This window comes from Uranotaenia lowii, chromosome 3 (assembly GCF_029784155.1).
Source record: "Uranotaenia lowii strain MFRU-FL chromosome 3, ASM2978415v1, whole genome shotgun sequence".
NCBI classification, from domain to species: Eukaryota; Metazoa; Arthropoda; class Insecta; order Diptera; family Culicidae; genus Uranotaenia; species Uranotaenia lowii.
The window spans coordinates 84,794,336-84,810,941 of NC_073693.1; the positions used below are offsets into that span (position 1 = coordinate 84,794,336).

Sequence of the window (16,606 nt, forward strand, 5' to 3'; positions counted from 1 at the left end):
TTTTGCGAAGGGCAGAAAGTTTCGAAAGATTTCACCGACAGTAAACTATATTTTTTTGTTTATGAAATTTTTAATTGTTTTTATTTTCACATTACTCTCTCTTATGCTGAAATTTCAGAAATGATTACAGAGCAAATTTAATATTTTTACGTTGCGTCGTTATAAAAAGTAACAATAAAGAAGCATCGCTCTTGCTTATATTCTATTATCTTGATAGAAAATTATAGCAAATATTAAAAGATCAAGAATCTAATGGAAGATTGTACTTCTCGTGCATTTCCTTCACCGTCACTCCTTCGAGAACTGCTAACGCTCCCAGCACCTTTTGGGTCGCATCTTTGATATCGTTATATTTGTGCAACAAATCCATCATCAACAGTTTCTCCGTTTCGTCACCTGCTTGTTTCTTACTTTTGCCTCTTTCCTTGGAATGTGGCGTATTTTCTTTCTGTGAACTCATTGTTTGGAATGATCGTTAGTTCCAGTTGAAGCATAATCTGAAGAGAAAAAAAAATCGAAAGTGTTGTATATGAGAACGTAAAAAATTTAAACTGGTAAAAGGTGTTATTTTTATTTAATTCACAAAATTCTTTTCAAAGAAAGTGTTTTATATAGTTTCATTATTTCTATAAAAATAGTATTATCTATAGAGCTTTTGATAAATTGCTATATACCTACATTTCTATTTAAAAAAAATGATAGAAACCTTCATTTCTATCTAACGGCGTGTTCGCAAATTGATTTCTTTTTGGGTGATGCATCAGTCGATCGATTTTTTTGATAGATGTCAAATCACTTTCCAACACTTTTGCATACGTTTGTTTCTAATTTACGAACGCCAGCATCGATAAAAAACAAATCACTTCGATAGAAAAAATCAATTTACGAACACGCCGTAAAAATTGATATGATATTTATTATGATTCATTCATCAAACTGAAACCTACACTCAGAAATTTAAAAAATATTAAAAATATTTTGTTTTAATTACTCTGACATTTGACTGACATTAATATCCAGAAATATTAAAAAATAACTATTTCAATTATTTAAATTTATGCACCCGAATAATTTCTTGGCGTATAATGATCCAATGCATAAAATTTAATAACCGAGATATTATTTTGTTCAAACAAACGCTTTGTGATTTGTGCGTTTGAGTCCCAACTAAACGGGTATGAGCACGTGCTATGATTCTTCAGTTGCAAAATGCCGCTCAACTTGACTGCATGCAGATTCCATTCTTTTCGAATATGTGAATAATCTTCAAAAAGGATGGAATCAGTAGCAGCAATTTATTATTAAAAGGAAAGTGCATTTGGTTTGTATGCTATGGTCAATAATGCACATTGACCATAGAACTAATACAAAAATCAAACGATTTTCGTTTGCTTTTTCTGATTATTTCTGCTTTAAGCGTTTGCTTTACGTCCCGGCTCAAACTTTTTTTTCTGACCACCAGATGTCGCTTCCATAACAATCCTCCCATTTCTCAATGCATAAATTTTAATCGCAGAAATATTTCTCAGAGAGAAATATCCCAGTAATTACACCATGAGAAATATCCTTGTGCGTAAAGAGGGAGAAACGTGAAAATACCTAAAACTTAATTGTTTGATATTTTATTTATTTCTGAGTATACTGAAACCACTTGATCTGTTTTTGTTGTTGGGTTTTAATTTCATGGCTTGAGTGTCAAACTCATATCGCGAACCCACTTGATCCAGGGGGTGACATGCCTATCCTTTGTCATTGATTTTGACAACCATCAAAATTACGGGCCCACGATTTTGTGGGCCCATAACAAACCTGACATTTGCTGTCATCGAACCGGACTAGATGTCAAATCCTAGAAATTTATGAATGATTGCACACTAACACAACAATCATTCTGTTTCCTCATTGGTTGAAATTTTGACTTTTTCAACTCTCTAACTGCTTTGAGAGGAAAACACCATAATCATTACTCCCGATGGATTGAAAAAAAGAAAAAGATTCTTGTTCGCAAGAAGAACCATATTGCCATCTACTGCCCTAACTTGATCTGACTCACCCTATTTGCTGTTCTCTCCACAATCCATCTCCTACGTGTAGAGTTCCGACAGATGCACGCTCTTTTTTTTTAACTCAAAATTAAGTATGACCGAGGTTCAAAACATAGTTCGATTCTATGAACTTAAAGTTAAGTACCCTTTTTTCCCCCTTGCTATGGATCAAAACGGAGTTCGAACTGCGAACTCAAAATTGATCCCTTTTTTTTCCTTCGGCGAGGGATCAAAGCTGAGTTCGACCTTATAAACTAAAAATTGAACTCTCTTTGTTGGACTGAAAACACTTAGCGAGTTCAGTCCGAACCGGAACACCAACCAACGAACACGTCGCAAAATTATGTCGTTCCGGAACAATTACCGGAAGACTATGAAGGAACTTCATAATGAAATGCATGTTCACCGTGTCAGCGTAAAATTCTGTCCGTCATTGTCATCATATGGTGAGCGGCTTGGAATGTCCGGAAACTACCGGATGTTGTTTACTTCCCGTGGGAAGTAACATCCGGAAGTTTTCTTTGACCGGGACTTTCCACCGCTCTGTAATTGCAATGCACAGCAACATCCGGGTATAACCAATTTTAATCATCATTCAATTCCCTGAAAATAAGCTACCCTCGAAAAAAAGGATAAATTCGAGTTCGGCTGCCGAACTTAGTATTGAGTATGCCTATCAGAACTTAATTTTGCTATTGCCCAGTCAAACTCAAAGTTGAGGGAAGCCACCGAAGTGCTGTTTTGAACCAAAACTACTTAATTTTGAGTTTAAAAAAAAGAGCGTGTGACAGCTCGAGCTGTCAAAAGTGACAGTGCGTCCCCCTCCTCGAACACCCCCGCGCGTACGCAGCCAGCACAAGATCGTGCTTAAAGGAAAATCTCGAGTATTTCTGATGAACGTGAAAGTGTCCTACTATCCCGTGGAAAAACGCTGAATTTCGTCTAAAAAACGCCCTCAAAGTAAGTAAAACTAATTTAAATGGGTGCAAAAATTACTTACCCCCGTAACGGAATAAAACTCGAATGTCGAAATGTTTTGCAATAGATTGAAAATTCAATAGAAAGTAAAAATCGACCCGTGGCTAGTCAGCAAAGATCGACCGAATGGCTGCTGCTGCTTGCTTGGCTGATGGTTGCCCAAGAAAAAAAAAGTTGGGGTCGAGAGACAGCCACAGCGAGCGAGCAGCCAGTATAAAGGAGGCTGAAGATGGTTGACTGCAAAAAAGCACCATATAATGTGAATACAGGCCTACGTTAGTGTTTTTTTTGCGCCTGCTACCATTACTTGTAGTTTTTTTTTTGCTGCTGCTGCTGTGTTGCTCAAACTGTGTGTCGTATCTCGTATCCCCATAATGTCGTATGAAATCGACCCGAATTCTACACAGAAAATATGAGTAATATCTAGCTATGTATTCAATTATTTTGATGGTTTATAACCTTTTTTCCGTTGTTGATGAAGGGTTTACTTTTGGCAATTTGGATTGTACCTTTAAGGTACCAGTAGGGTAAGGTGAAATTATGTATAATCTGCTTTTCGGTTTCTGGGAATATTCAAAAGTATTTTTAGCTGTCTATGATTCATTTCATTTTTGCAGCTTATATGGCAAATCAACCAGTACTTTCGCAAAGGGCGAATAATGTTTAGGATTACTGTGTACATGGCAATTTTTTTAATAGATTCGTATTAGGCCGGAACAATTTCAAATTCTTTTTATGCAACCCTCCTCGAACTTCCGAAAATCCCGACATGCAATTTAATTTATTATGCGAAATAAAGGTATCTTTAAAGTTACATGTAACTGTTGTACAAGTAACTATCCGTAAGGAGGAAATAAATTAAGGTTAAAGTATTTTATTGATAAATTTGATGAATTTTCCGAAAATTCAAACAATTGAAAGAGCAAAAGTCAAACTGTCGAAGATGCGAATTGTATAACCATTTGGATTCAAGATTTTTCATATCGAACTTAAATAATTCGAATTTAGAATATAGTAAAATATAGATTGTATGCAAGCTTGTTGCATGCAATCTCATATTTAATTTGTTCCAATTTATTGAAAATTTATTAAAGATTTTATCTGAAATTCTGTTTGAAACCTAAGCAATAATTCAAAATAAAATATTTAATAAAATTTGAAAGCAAGTGTTATGCTAAATCCAGATTTATTTCTGTGCTTCAAAAATGTATATTCTGGATTGAAATATGGCAGCTGCAGATTATCTATATGACGAAATAGAAGTGCCTTTCGATTGAAGAATAAAAAATTTTTGCGGTTCTCATTTCACATCCCACTTCAATTTAATTCTTATTGAAGTTTCAGTTTTGTTCTAATATTCCAAACAAATCAGACGAACTAATACGATCTAAGTTTGCGTACCATATACCTAACAATTCTTAAATTTTCTTTACTTCGAATTAATAATTTCCCGAACTTTGAATCTGAATTCTGAATCTTAAATTTTAATTCCAATCTGAAGTTTCAACCCGGGTTAGGAGTTAGTAATATCAAATCTGGATCTTAATTTTCAACCTGAAATTTTGTTGAAGTCAAAATCTGGTTCTGAAATCTTAATCCTGAATAATCTTAATCTGATTCTGAAATCTTACCTTAACCTACCTACTTAATTTTTGAGCGAAAAAGCAAATAACCTCAATTTTTATTAATTTTTCTATAATAGTCAGTATTTTTTCTCGAGGAATTTTAAGCTTCGATTGCTTGTTCATCCCGAAGTAAGTTGTTTCGCGTGTTTTTATTTTCCCCTATTCTGTTCCAGTCTCCAAACTTGTTTTTCCATCGACATTCTCGAACACGCCTTTTTTGTCGCAGTTTATTTTCAACAGAGATTAACTTCTTTGTGTTTCTTTCTGATTTTTCAACAAATGGATGATCAATTTTGCTTTCTCTAGAACAGGCATGTCAAACTCGTTTAGGTGTGCGGGCCGCATTAAAAAATTTCTATGACGTAGAGGGCCGCAGCCAAAATCAGTTAGAAAACATAACATATTAGTTTCGCGGAGATTAGAAACAATACAATGGAATATAGTTATAAGTAAACTTGGAATGAAACGCTGAAATTTGTATTAAAGCTTTTAATGTTTAACATTCTTATATTATAATGCATAATATCTATTGTCCTGATGCTTGACATCGTTTCTGAGATACTAGTTTGTTAATATCAGGTTGAAGTTAATTTGTCACTGACACTTTATTATTGATCATAAATTTGTATCAGATAATCTCGAACGATGAGAAGTTTTTGTAGCTTTCATTATGGAAAAAAACTGCTCACATAGATAGGTACTTGCAAACATAGCAAAAATTCTGGCAACAACTTTCCGTAACTCAACGTAGTGTTCAGGCAAATAGCTGTAAAATATTGGTACAGCCACTTCAATGTAATTCGCTTTTAATAAAGAATCGCACCGCAGCTCTATCAACTCTAGTTGCAAGTTATAAGCAGCATTTTCAGGAGCAAAGTTCTTGACACATAGAGAAGTGCAGAAGGTTTTCTTTGGAAATTGTGTTGATCAATAAACGTAACTTTGCTTGAAAGTTTTTTACATCATCACAAATAGATATGATATTTTTTTCTTTTCCTTGAAGTTTTAAGTTTAAATCTTGCAGGTGGCCAGTGAAATCAACGGCAAATGCCAAATCCTGAACCCAGTCGTCTGCTTGAAAATGTTCAACAGGTTCAACCTTTCATTTCCAAAAATAATATTATTTCCTCTCGTAGGAAAAAAAATCTTTTTAATATTTTGTGGCAGGTAAGCCAGAGTACTTCTGTATAGTAGGGAACACAATCGAGTTCATGTCCAATGTCTTCCAAAAATGTCGAAAATTGACGATGATTCAAGCCACGGAAACGGTTAAAATGTATAGAAATCTGAAACTGTTTTAGCACATTTTGGAACTTTAATTGCTTTGCGCATAATGCCTCTTGGTGAATAATACATTGAAAGTGAGGATATTTGCAACTGTTATCCCTTATTTTCGCAAGCAGTTTTGCACCATTAGTTGTATTTAAATCTTTATTCAGTGCTTGTTTCAGATTTTTCATAATTTTATCTTCATACTTTTTTGAATGGACAAACACTACAACTTCTCAAAAAGTATATGGAAAATCGCACAATAAAGAAACTTTGAAGCGTGCTATCTCGAAAGTAGCTTTTGTGCACTTATACTCGACCTCTGAATCCGTATAGAAGTCAAAAAAATATTATAGAAAGATTATAGAAAAAGATAATTTTATGAACAGTAGCTGAAGATATTTAAAAAAAAACACAATTATTTTTTTCATTTTAGAGTATTTCAAAAACTGCTCTAATCAGAGTTTTCGATTTTTTTATTCAGTGACCGATATGGTATTAAAAATGAATCTCAATTTACGAATAAAAAATATTGTTAACTAACTAGTGTTATTAAAAATGTATGCTGTTTATACTCACGTATTCGGATAGGTTTGAAACAATAAGTGGACTCCAACGATGGAATATGTTTTTGTACAATTCCGGTGCAACCAACACACTTACCGCAAAATTAACCGAACGTTAGACAAGTGGTCACTGAAATAAAATTATTCAGAGCTGCAAATTTAATCACGGAAATTTGTTGATTGTTTAGAACGTGCTTTTTTACAATGAATAATGTTAATATTCACGCTTACGTACATCTTTAATTTAAAAAAAAAAATCAAAATATGTATGTCTGTTGTTCCTTCGGTAAAACAAAAATAATAGAACACAAATACTAAGAAGATATTTATGTTGTTAACACATCTTACGAGGATGTGGGAATCACCTCAAACTGTGGTTCAGAGCAACAGTTTTACGCGTGTTTTTCTGAGAGGAAATTTGAACATCGAAAAACATTTGCATTAAGTTGAACACATTACATTCAACTTTAGTTTTTTGCAGTAATATTTTACATAAAAATAAGTGGTGTTTTTTTGTGACAATTTAAGCCGGGGCTACGCGGGCCGCATTGACCAAGGCCGCGGGCCGCATGCGGCCCGCAAACCCCCAGTTTGACATGAATGCTCTAGAATCTTCTCCGCAGTCTTGGCTCTGTAAACAAGCTCCGTCCTTAGCTTGACAACATAAGTACTGACCTTTCCCATTTTATTCCACGTTCTAGATGTCTAACAACGCAGCACATCGGCATCGTTACAAAAACGTTGGCCTAGACTCGACAGAGTTGCGCCGCCGCCGCGAGGAGGAAGGAATCCAGCTACGTAAGCAGAAACGTGAACAGCAACTGAGCAAGCGCCGCAATGTGAACGTGGCCGAGGAAGGAGATCAGGAAGCTATCCTTACGGTATGGGTTTCGTGTGGTGTCAACAAAAAAGAATTACAACACTCAGTTATTCTATTTCTAGGACGAAGTGCAAACGACAGACCCGCAGATACCGCTGATCAAGCAGGAAACCATCCAGGCGCTGTACAGTCCGAACGTGGAGGATCAACTGAATGCTACCCAGAAATTCCGGAAGCTGCTTTCGAAAGAGCCAAATCCACCCATTGATCAGGTCATCCAGCATAATATCGTCCCGCGGTTTGTTGAATTTCTGGCCAACTCATCCAATGCGACACTGCAGGTAGGATTTTCGATCAATTTTGCAAAGCAAGAAATAATTTATTAATCGAAACAGTTTGAAGCGGCTTGGGCTTTGACCAACATCGCATCCGGAACTTCAGAGCAAACCAGCGTAGTGATAGCTGCCGGGGCAGTTCCCATTTTCATTGGACTGCTGGAAAGCGAGCATATCGATGTACAGGAACAGGCCGTCTGGGCTTTGGGCAATATCGCTGGGGATTCTCCAGAGTGCAGAAACTTCGTTTTGGACGCTGGAGTTATGGAACCATTGTTACAGTAAGTTGTTCAGGTTCGATAAAATGAGAGTTTTAGAATATGACAGACATATTTTTCCAGCGTTTTGAACTCATCTTCCCGCATTAACCTTACCCGCAATGCTGTTTGGGCTCTATCGAATTTGTGCCGCGGCAAAAACCCTCCTCCGGACTTTTCCAAGGTGGAGAAAGGACTGCCCAGTCTTGCCCGGTTAATGTTCCACAACGACGTGGAAGTATTGGGCGATGCCGTGTGGGCTGTGAGTTATTTGTCGGACGGACCGAATGACAATATCCAGGCTGTCATCGAAGCTGGCTGCTGTCGGAGGCTCGTGGAGTTGCTTATGTAAATTTGTTATTGATTCTATTTGATAGGCGGTTTACTTACGGCTTTAACTTTAACTTCAGGCACGGGAATAATAACGTAGTGTCGGCAGCTCTCCGTGCTGTGGGTAACATTGTGACCGGTAACGACAGTCAAACGCAGCTGATTCTAAACTGCAACGCCTTACCGTGTATACTGACGCTGCTGAGTTCGGCCAAGGACTCGATCCGGAAAGAGGCTTGCTGGACAATTTCCAACATTGCCGCTGGCAATCGGCATCAGATCCAGGCCGTTATCGATGCCAACATCTTCCCCAGCATCATCAATCTGCTGTCGAAGGCGGACTTCAAAACCAGGAAGGAAGCGGCCTGGGCGATTACCAATGCGACTAGTGGTGGCACCGTTGACCAGATCAAATATTTGGTATGAATTCAGTAACTTCTTCTAGAAATAAACATTAAAATATACTAATATGTTTTCTTATCATCACTTCCTACAGGTTCATGCAGGTTGTATTGCACCGATGTGCGAACTGCTGACTGTGATGGACCCAAAGATAGTGACAGTGGCTCTGAACGGGCTCGAAAACATCCTCAAAGCCGGCAACCAACACAAGGTCAAACCGAACCCGTACGCCGTTCTTATCGAGGAATGTTACGGTAAGTGTTCTGTGAAAAAAAAAAACTTTTAGTTAAGAATCTTAAAGAAATTAATTTTGTTTACTTTTATGTTTCAGGTCTGGATAAGATCGAGTTCCTGCAGTCGCATCAGAATAATGAAATTTACGAAAAGACCTTCAACATCATCCGGACGTACTTCAGCAACGATGAGGAAGACGTGGCTGTGGCGCCTTCGACTGAAAATAACCAGTTTCAGTTTAATGCAGATCAGTCAGTGCCAATGGATGGGTTCCAGTTTTAAACCAGCCACCATCGATCGTTTCACCTTACAAGAAATTAGGACTCGTCGAGACAGGAATACAAAACTCTCCTCCACGAAGGAACGGACCATTCAATAAAGACAAATAACTGGTTGGTAAATGAAAAAAAAAACCACACATTGTAACGTTAAAACATGAACTCAACAACAAACGAGGAGAGATTCACGAGACGGACCGACTCAGATAGGTAATCTTTTTAACGTAACCCGAAAAAAACTTTGTGCAACAACGGACGATAAAGTGAAACCTTGTCACATATTCTCATATAATCGAGTTTACCTTTCCGCTAATCAAGGAAAACCAACAATCGGACAAGGTGTTATTAGAGAGAAACACGCAGTGTTTTTGGACTGACTATTTTTATAGACAAAGATACTGATGAATGCAAACCAAATTCAGACCATTTATACATATTTACCGAGCGCCCTCGCCCTTTGATGAGAAAATAAGTTGTAGGACTCATTGTTTTGTGTAATTATTCACATTGGAAAAGTGAAGTACTAGAACAGCTGATTATACAAATTACAAGTGTATAGCATCTGAAGAAAGGAAACGGAGAAAAATGTGTTTGACTCGATGTAGCCCAGCTATTAGTGAAGCAGCATGAGCTGATTAAACAAAACGAGAGCTCAAGCCTCCCAATTTCATCAACCTACATGTAGGGTATATTCACATGGACAGCGGAAGCAAAAGCAAACAGCAAATCGAAGGCCTTTTGACCGAACACCTCCCAAGATTTAAAATCATGAGACCACTCATCTTAGGATACACAACAAACACAACCCACACACAGTTACGAATCACAAAATCAATATTTTATGCAAAATTTATCAACAATGAACTATTAATTCGAAGTCATTATATGTATGTCAGATCGGTGGGATATAATAAAAATTAATCTTCAACAAAATTAACCCCAAACGGATTTGGATTGTCCGGCCTCCCGGAAAACTCTACCCTTCATTCTAAAGCAAAGTAAAAACGTAAACGTTGAAACCATTATTCATAATATAGTTGTGTTAAATTTGGCAAACAAGCAGACAAATCGGCGACAAAACAAAACAGGAACTAAATACGGATAACGCCGAAAAATAAAAAGTAGACCAGCGCTAATAATATTAATAGATTTGAATAATCGAAGTAAACAAAACAAAAAATATGATATTTCTGACTAACAAATAAAAAAAAAATGTGATTAGTGTTTTAATAGTGCTACCTACTACAATTTGAGAGAAATAAAACCAACCATTGAAAATAATAATAAAAAAAACGGAAAACGACTAGAAAATTCTCTATCGGCTCCAATTCATTGAAAGAAATTATCCGTTTTATTTTAGAAATTTTTGCTAGGTAATTTAAATGCGAAATAGATTCGAATGAAAGCATTAAGCGTTTTCTATACATTTGTGTAGTGATTTTCGGAAGACAAAGAAATTTAATTGAAACGAGCATGTAAATGTTGTAAGATTATTCCTAACACATATATTCATTTCGATAAGTTTCTAACAGTTTAAAGTCAATCAAAAAATTCAAATGCGCGAGGATAATAACTCATCTTTCCCTCAGTCACTATCGCTATCAGAACCACCGCCCTTGGAATCTTCCTTCTTGTCGTCCTCCTTGTAGTGGCGATATTCCTTCTTCAACTCCCACATATTCTTGTGCGGGTTCTTCATATTGTAATCACAGACTTCCTTCAAAATTTCCTTCAGATAGCTGATGGGCTGCCGAGTGATTTTGACCAAATCCTTGATATTGTAGTACTGATGCTTCTCGAAGGCATTGAACAACATATCCAGAACGGCGTTCTTGTCGTCTCGGGACTTTTTGCCCTCGGCCTTCTTCCGTTCCTTGTCCTCGATGTTGTGCTTATGGTCCGACACCGGTTTGAAGTTGTGGACAATTTTCTCTAACGATTTGACCTGCCGAGCAGGTTGAGAAGCTTTACGGATCGATTCCAGCTTCATTTTCATGTAGCAATTATCGGCGTACGGACGACACTCCAACTTCTGCACGATGCGACCTTCCATGAACAATTTTTCCTGTTCCGGTGGGGCATCTTCACGGGTCGATACCGGAGGAATGCTGTGGGAGAAAACTCCCAACGTTTGTTTGGTCACAACCGACACGTCCAGCCGGTGATCTCGCGGAATCTTGTCCGACGGATCAATCTCGATGACGGCATCTGACAGGGTTAGCGAGACCTGAGCCTTCTGACCGACCTGCTTAGAAATTTTCAGTTTACCGACCTCAATATTCCCGGGAGCTTTCTCCCACTTGTTGGCAATGTATTTGGGAACTTTGACTAACCAAACGCCTCTTCCTGCGTTGGATAGATCCAGCTCCTTGTCAGCCCGGGCAGGCTCGGCTTCCTTTGACATTTTATTGGAAAGGAGAAAACAAAGTTAAACTAACTATTAAAACTTACAACGCAGGTAGTAAGTAGACAGGTAATCCGATTAACGTTTTTTACTGAACCCTGATCCGGTTTTTATATGGTAAACGACGAGGTAAACACTAGTTCAAGAACAACATTTGAAAAGAGATTAATCGCCGGTGGATGAATTTTTGGTTACACACTCTCACGGTTCTAGCTAGAGTACATTTTTTTTTGGTTTTGTTCATTTTAATTTTTAAATTAAAGGATATAGGATATAAAATTTTTATCGTAATATTTGTTGATTTCACAGGGCAACTGTAGCACTGCATGTGACTGGTTTAGACCTGGTTTAGAGCCTGGTTTACATTTCCCGTGAAAATGAACGTGAAAAATCTTCTTTTGTCAACAACTCAAAAATGCGTCACGACTAAATGCATTAGCCTGAACGAGCAATATCATTTTACCCAATCAAGCTGAGTTTGTTTTATTCCAAATTTCAAGTAGTTTCATTTTATTGTGTCAAAAATTGACGTGACAGACGTGACAAATCACGGCAGTGATAATTTTCTCATTATTACGATTAATTCTAATTTATTAATTTTAAAAGGTAATTTTGACACAAATCTGGTACGCTTTACAATAAATTATTTTCAAAGCTAAGTTAGGCTGCTATCATTTTCTTATTCCATCAAGTTTTACGATCTATTCAAGAACGAATGCCTGGATTTTCCAATCACCACTGTCTTATATTTTCAGATGTCTGCCAGTGTTGATCCTCGTCGACCGGAGAAGGTGAACCGCTATAAACCGGTGGACACCGGAAACCAGGGCGCAGGAGTCGGCGATGACCTCATGCCGGACTACATGAATATCCTGGGTAAAATTTTGATTGGCACATTTTCTCATTAGTATTTCTCTAGGTATTTTGCCCATTGAAAGCTGAACAAATCGGTCCTACGCCGTTTGGCCTAAAGTCATTTGGCATAAAGCCGTTTGGCATAACGCCGTTTGGCATAAAAGTCGTTTGGCATAAAGTCATTTGGAATAATGGTCATTTGGCATAATGGCTGTTTGGCATAATAGCCGTTTGGCATAAAAATATAAAAACTCATAAGGTTACATAGAGTGTTGCTAAAAATTAAAATACATTAGTTTTTTTTTCAATTTACCGAGTTTCTAGGTTTATTCAAATCCCTAGTAAGGCCCGTGTCTCTAGGTTAACCCAAAGCTAGGGACAATCCCCTAGCCCGGTCCGCAACGCGAAGCGTAAGGACCATACGTCATTTTAGTTCGAACGCGAAGCGTGAGGAGGCTTCCTCGAAATTTTGATCCGTAATTTTAGGACGGTCCCGTCTTTCGAGGTTTATTCAAAGCCCTAGGTAGGCCCCGTGTTTCTAGGTTTACCCAAAGCTAGGGACAATCCCCTAGCCCGGTCCGCAACGCGAAGCGTAAGGACCATACGTCGTTTTAGTTCGAACGCGAAGCGTGATGAGGCTTCCTGGAAATTTTGATAAATAATTTTAGGACGGCCCCGTCTTTCTAGGTTTATTAAAAACCCTAGGAAGGCCCCGTGTTTCTAGGTTTACCCAATGCTAGGGACAATCCCCTAGACCGGTCCGCAACGCGAAGCGTAAGGACCATACATCATTTTAGTTCGAACGCGAAGCGTGAGGAGGCTTCCTCGAAATTTTGATCCATTATTTTAGGATGACCTCGTTTTCATGCCCAAAGTAAATGCAATATTTTATGCCAAATGACCGTTATGCCAAACGGCCGTTATGCCAAACGGCCATTATGCCAAACGACCATTATGCCAAACGGCTTTATGCCAAACGACTTTTATGCCAAACGGCGTTATGCCAAACGGCTTTATGCCAAATGACTTTATGCCAATCGGTATACAATCGAACAAATCAACTTCGATTTTAAGTTATTTGGAGGATTTGACTGATAGGAATTAAAAATATTATGCAGAATCTTTCAAAATTATACAAAGAGGGCTAAAGTTTTAGAAATGTAGAGATAGTATTTTGAAAAATGGTCAAAGTTCAAGTCTAACCCTAGCTTAGTGTGCTCCCCTTGATTTTTTATTGGTATTTTTTTTTTCACAAACCTACAAATAGAATATATTTAAAAATAGTAGCACTTATTATTAAACATTGTGCAATCAGTAATATTTTGAACTGATTTTAAAATTTTTTTTGACGATCTATTTAATCTACTCTTTCGAACCCCCGACAGGAATGATATTTTCCATGTGCGGTCTGATGATGAAGCTGAAATGGTGCGCCTGGTTGGCCCTGTACTGTTCCTGTATCAGCTTTGCCAATTCGCGCGTTTCGGACGACGCCAAGCAGGTCCTATCGTCGTTCATGCTGAGCGTGAGTGCCGTGGTGATGTCATATCTGCAGAATCCAACCCCGATGACGCCGCCCTGGCAAACGGCGTGAGCATGAACAGGGGTTGGAACGCATGGTTTGAGTTTTAAGTACGTGTTTATATATGGTTTCTGTCAGTTCATTCAATAGAAGTAATATTTTCATCGAAGTGTAAAAGTAGAATACATAATTGCAAATCGTGCAACATTTAACATTCGAAGGAATGAAAAAAAAAACCAAATAAATCCTCTAAAAAATATATTGAACGAAAACCGTTAACATCGGAATGCGAAATTTGTAGCAATATTACTTTGATCGAATCCAGAACACGTTTTCCAAGAGGCGTGCAAGCAGCGGATCGAGCTTGTTGGTATTCAATTCTTGCTTCCAGTTCTGCTTCAGGATTCGCTCGGCTATCACGACTGGTTCTTCCTTGGTGACGTTCTCCGCAGCCACACCGATGGTGAAGAAATACATTGCTTTGCGAACCGCCGGGCTGTACACATCGCAGAAAGGAAACAAGGCCGGAGCCGTTTTCGCTGGAATTTGATGTAGGTCTTGTACAATAACAACTCCTTGATTCCGTATATCTTCCCGATACCGGTGTATGAATTCCCGATAATCGTCCACGAATTTCTTATCCGAAAATTCCGTCTTCGTTAGGGCAACAGGTTTACGATCTTTGAAACAATTTGAAGAAACGATGTCTTTCAGTAGATAATTTGTTGCTACAGGCACGGTGGTATCGGTGTTATCGTAGAGCAGTACAATTGAGGATGGTTCTCCTGGTTCTCGGTTAAAGGCCCGTGCAAAGCTGACATTCAAAGTTGCCCAAAGCATTGGATCGACGCTTGGGTACTTGGGTTGCAGTGACATGAAGTTGTCACATTGTTCCTTCCCATATAAGAACAGATATGCTCCCACCAGAGATGCAACACCTACTATACACCATAGTCCTTGGAACCAAGTCTTTGGAACAAAATCTCGTATATAAGGCCATAATGTTTCTTTCCATTCCCAGGACTGTAGCTTGGATTTAATATAATCAAGAATGCCAGCTTCTCTCGGTTCCACATTTTGTTGCCTCAATTTGGTGGAATCATCTACGATAGTTTCGTAACTCTTTTCAGTATCGTTTTGCTGGCTATTTAAAGACACTTTACTTTCGTCTTTGTTTATACTGTAACAGCAAAAAATAAACATTGGAGTTGAAGTTAAAATTATGGTTTACTTAGCTTCAAGTCTTTGAGATAGTAGAACAAATCTATCGATATTCTTAACACTACGCTGCCTTTAGTTTATTTCAAACAAAAGGATTTATCTTGACGGAGTTTTGAGTAAAATTGATCTTTTATAACTGATAAACACATCTTAATGAACTAGAAATATATTTCGAATCTATTTGCTATCTTTCATTTAATCAAGGATTCAGATCTTGCAACGATATTTAAATTTCAGATATAGGTACCTACATAAGATTACAGCTATTTCTGACATCATTCAAGAAAGTCTTAGTGTACTACATATTGAAAATTTCAACTCATTTAATAAATTTATTGAAACTTACTTTAAAAATATCAGAATCCATTTGCTTACAATCATCATAATTCTACTGACAACTTCTATGACTTTTCCCAGAACTCAGAATTATCAGAATTAGGAAAAAATGCTCAATGAATTAAAACCTTCAATTTCGAAATCTTTGTAATGTTCTATTATAATTATATTCTATTATAATAATAGTTTGAAGAAGAAGTCCACAAATTTATTATGTAATTGATTTTCAACATATTTTCAAAAGTTTAAAAAAAAAAATCAATGGCATGTTTGGAATCAGCGCCCCCAAATTATTCAAAATAGCTATTGAATTTTTTGCACCTCGCAAAAATGTGAATTTTGTTGCCTAATGTATTCCTTCAATCTCAATCGTTAAAATACATATAGCGGATAGCGATATCCACTTCTTAGAATCAGAAAGCCACCTGGATTGCGACTATCACTTCATGGCCACTTTAAGTGTTTTGCTGCGTTGTTATCATTTTGCAATGAAAAATCATGATACGACAAAAAAAATAAAAAAAACAAACGGAAGAGATTATAATATCGGAATCGGAAGTCAGAAATGGAATTCAGTTCAGATACCAATTTTACCCCCCGCAACAAAAATATCCAAATAATTTACCTTCGGTCAAAACCGTCAAAACTCTCATCGGAGGAGTCAAGGCTCGATGACATGTCGGAGCTGGTATTGGATTGCTGAAATAGATCATCAAACAGGTAACATTAATTACAACGATGATTTCGTTTAATCTTATCCATTAAATACCTTCCCAGGGCTTCTTCCGGCGTTTCTATTTGTTGCCATCGTTCTGCTTGTTCGGCTGCTGCGACTCCCTTCCTGCTCCTGATAAATCTCGATGCTCAAAGAATTTTTGCGAGCCACCAAAAAAAAACACGTCAAGCAGAGTCAATGCTGCAATGTTATGCACAGTGATAAATATTTCAAATTTGAGTTTGTCCAATTATTAAAGTTAATTGAATATGAAATATTGGTCTTAGCATGTCCCATTGCGAACAAGAAAATAAAAAAAATTTAAAACTAATCAAAATTTAATAAAATTAAGAACCGTGTATAAATTTGAAATTTTAGAAAAAATTTCTTACAGTGTCTGTCTCTCTGGTTCGA

The 16,606-nt window shown here is 37.3% G+C and overlaps 5 protein-coding genes across 10 annotated transcripts; 2 read left to right on the forward strand and 3 right to left on the reverse strand.

Annotated features, from left to right (window-relative positions):
* Nucleotides 1–57: 57 nt before the first annotated feature.
* LOC129755489 (DNA repair protein SWI5 homolog) lies at nucleotides 58–8,884 on the reverse strand. 5 transcript variants are annotated; one of them, XM_055752007.1, is made up of 3 exons: nucleotides 2,831–2,982; nucleotides 2,054–2,106; nucleotides 58–497 (listed from the first exon to the last, which is right to left on the reverse strand). In XM_055752007.1, the coding sequence occupies exon 3, from the start codon at nucleotides 458–460 to the stop codon at nucleotides 242–244; it is 219 nt and encodes a 72-aa protein (XP_055607982.1). In that variant the 5' UTR covers nucleotides 461–497; nucleotides 2,054–2,106; nucleotides 2,831–2,982; the 3' UTR covers nucleotides 58–241. The 5 variants fall into 5 exon arrangements, with proteins under 5 accessions (XP_055607982.1, XP_055607985.1, XP_055607981.1 ...); XM_055752010.1 differs by lacking the exons at nucleotides 2,054–2,106; nucleotides 2,831–2,982 and adding an exon at nucleotides 7,159–8,884; XM_055752006.1 differs by lacking the exons at nucleotides 2,054–2,106; nucleotides 2,831–2,982 and adding an exon at nucleotides 3,046–3,179.
* Nucleotides 2,846–9,859, forward strand: LOC129755487 (importin subunit alpha-6). Its single transcript, XM_055752004.1, has 8 exons — nucleotides 2,846–3,005; nucleotides 7,185–7,364; nucleotides 7,426–7,644; nucleotides 7,699–7,919; nucleotides 7,980–8,243; nucleotides 8,306–8,645; nucleotides 8,722–8,881; nucleotides 8,959–9,859. Exons 2-8 carry the CDS (start codon nucleotides 7,185–7,187, stop codon nucleotides 9,141–9,143), a joined length of 1,569 nt encoding a protein of 522 aa, XP_055607979.1. The 5' UTR covers nucleotides 2,846–3,005; the 3' UTR covers nucleotides 9,144–9,859.
* A 756-nt stretch (nucleotides 9,860–10,615) lies between these two features.
* On the reverse strand, nucleotides 10,616–12,053 carry LOC129755053 (general transcription factor IIF subunit 2). The gene has a single exon (XM_055751361.1). The coding sequence runs from the start codon at nucleotides 11,541–11,543 to the stop codon at nucleotides 10,725–10,727; it is 819 nt and encodes a 272-aa protein (XP_055607336.1). The 5' UTR covers nucleotides 11,544–12,053; the 3' UTR covers nucleotides 10,616–10,724.
* On the forward strand, nucleotides 12,054–14,179 carry LOC129755054 (protein Asterix). 2 transcript variants are annotated; one of them, XM_055751362.1, is made up of 3 exons: nucleotides 12,054–12,149; nucleotides 12,299–12,419; nucleotides 13,784–14,179. In XM_055751362.1, the coding sequence occupies exons 2-3, from the start codon at nucleotides 12,299–12,301 to the stop codon at nucleotides 13,990–13,992; spliced, it is 330 nt and encodes a 109-aa protein (XP_055607337.1). In that variant the 5' UTR covers nucleotides 12,054–12,149; the 3' UTR covers nucleotides 13,993–14,179. The 2 variants fall into 2 exon arrangements, with proteins under 2 accessions (XP_055607337.1, XP_055607338.1); XM_055751363.1 differs by having other exon boundaries at nucleotides 12,089–12,169.
* Nucleotides 14,162–16,421, reverse strand: LOC129755051 (uncharacterized). Its single transcript, XM_055751359.1, has 3 exons — nucleotides 16,247–16,421; nucleotides 16,103–16,176; nucleotides 14,162–15,100 (listed from the first exon to the last, which is right to left on the reverse strand). Exons 1-3 carry the CDS (start codon nucleotides 16,283–16,285, stop codon nucleotides 14,227–14,229), a joined length of 987 nt encoding a protein of 328 aa, XP_055607334.1. The 5' UTR covers nucleotides 16,286–16,421; the 3' UTR covers nucleotides 14,162–14,226.
* Nucleotides 16,422–16,606: the final 185 nt, after the last annotated feature.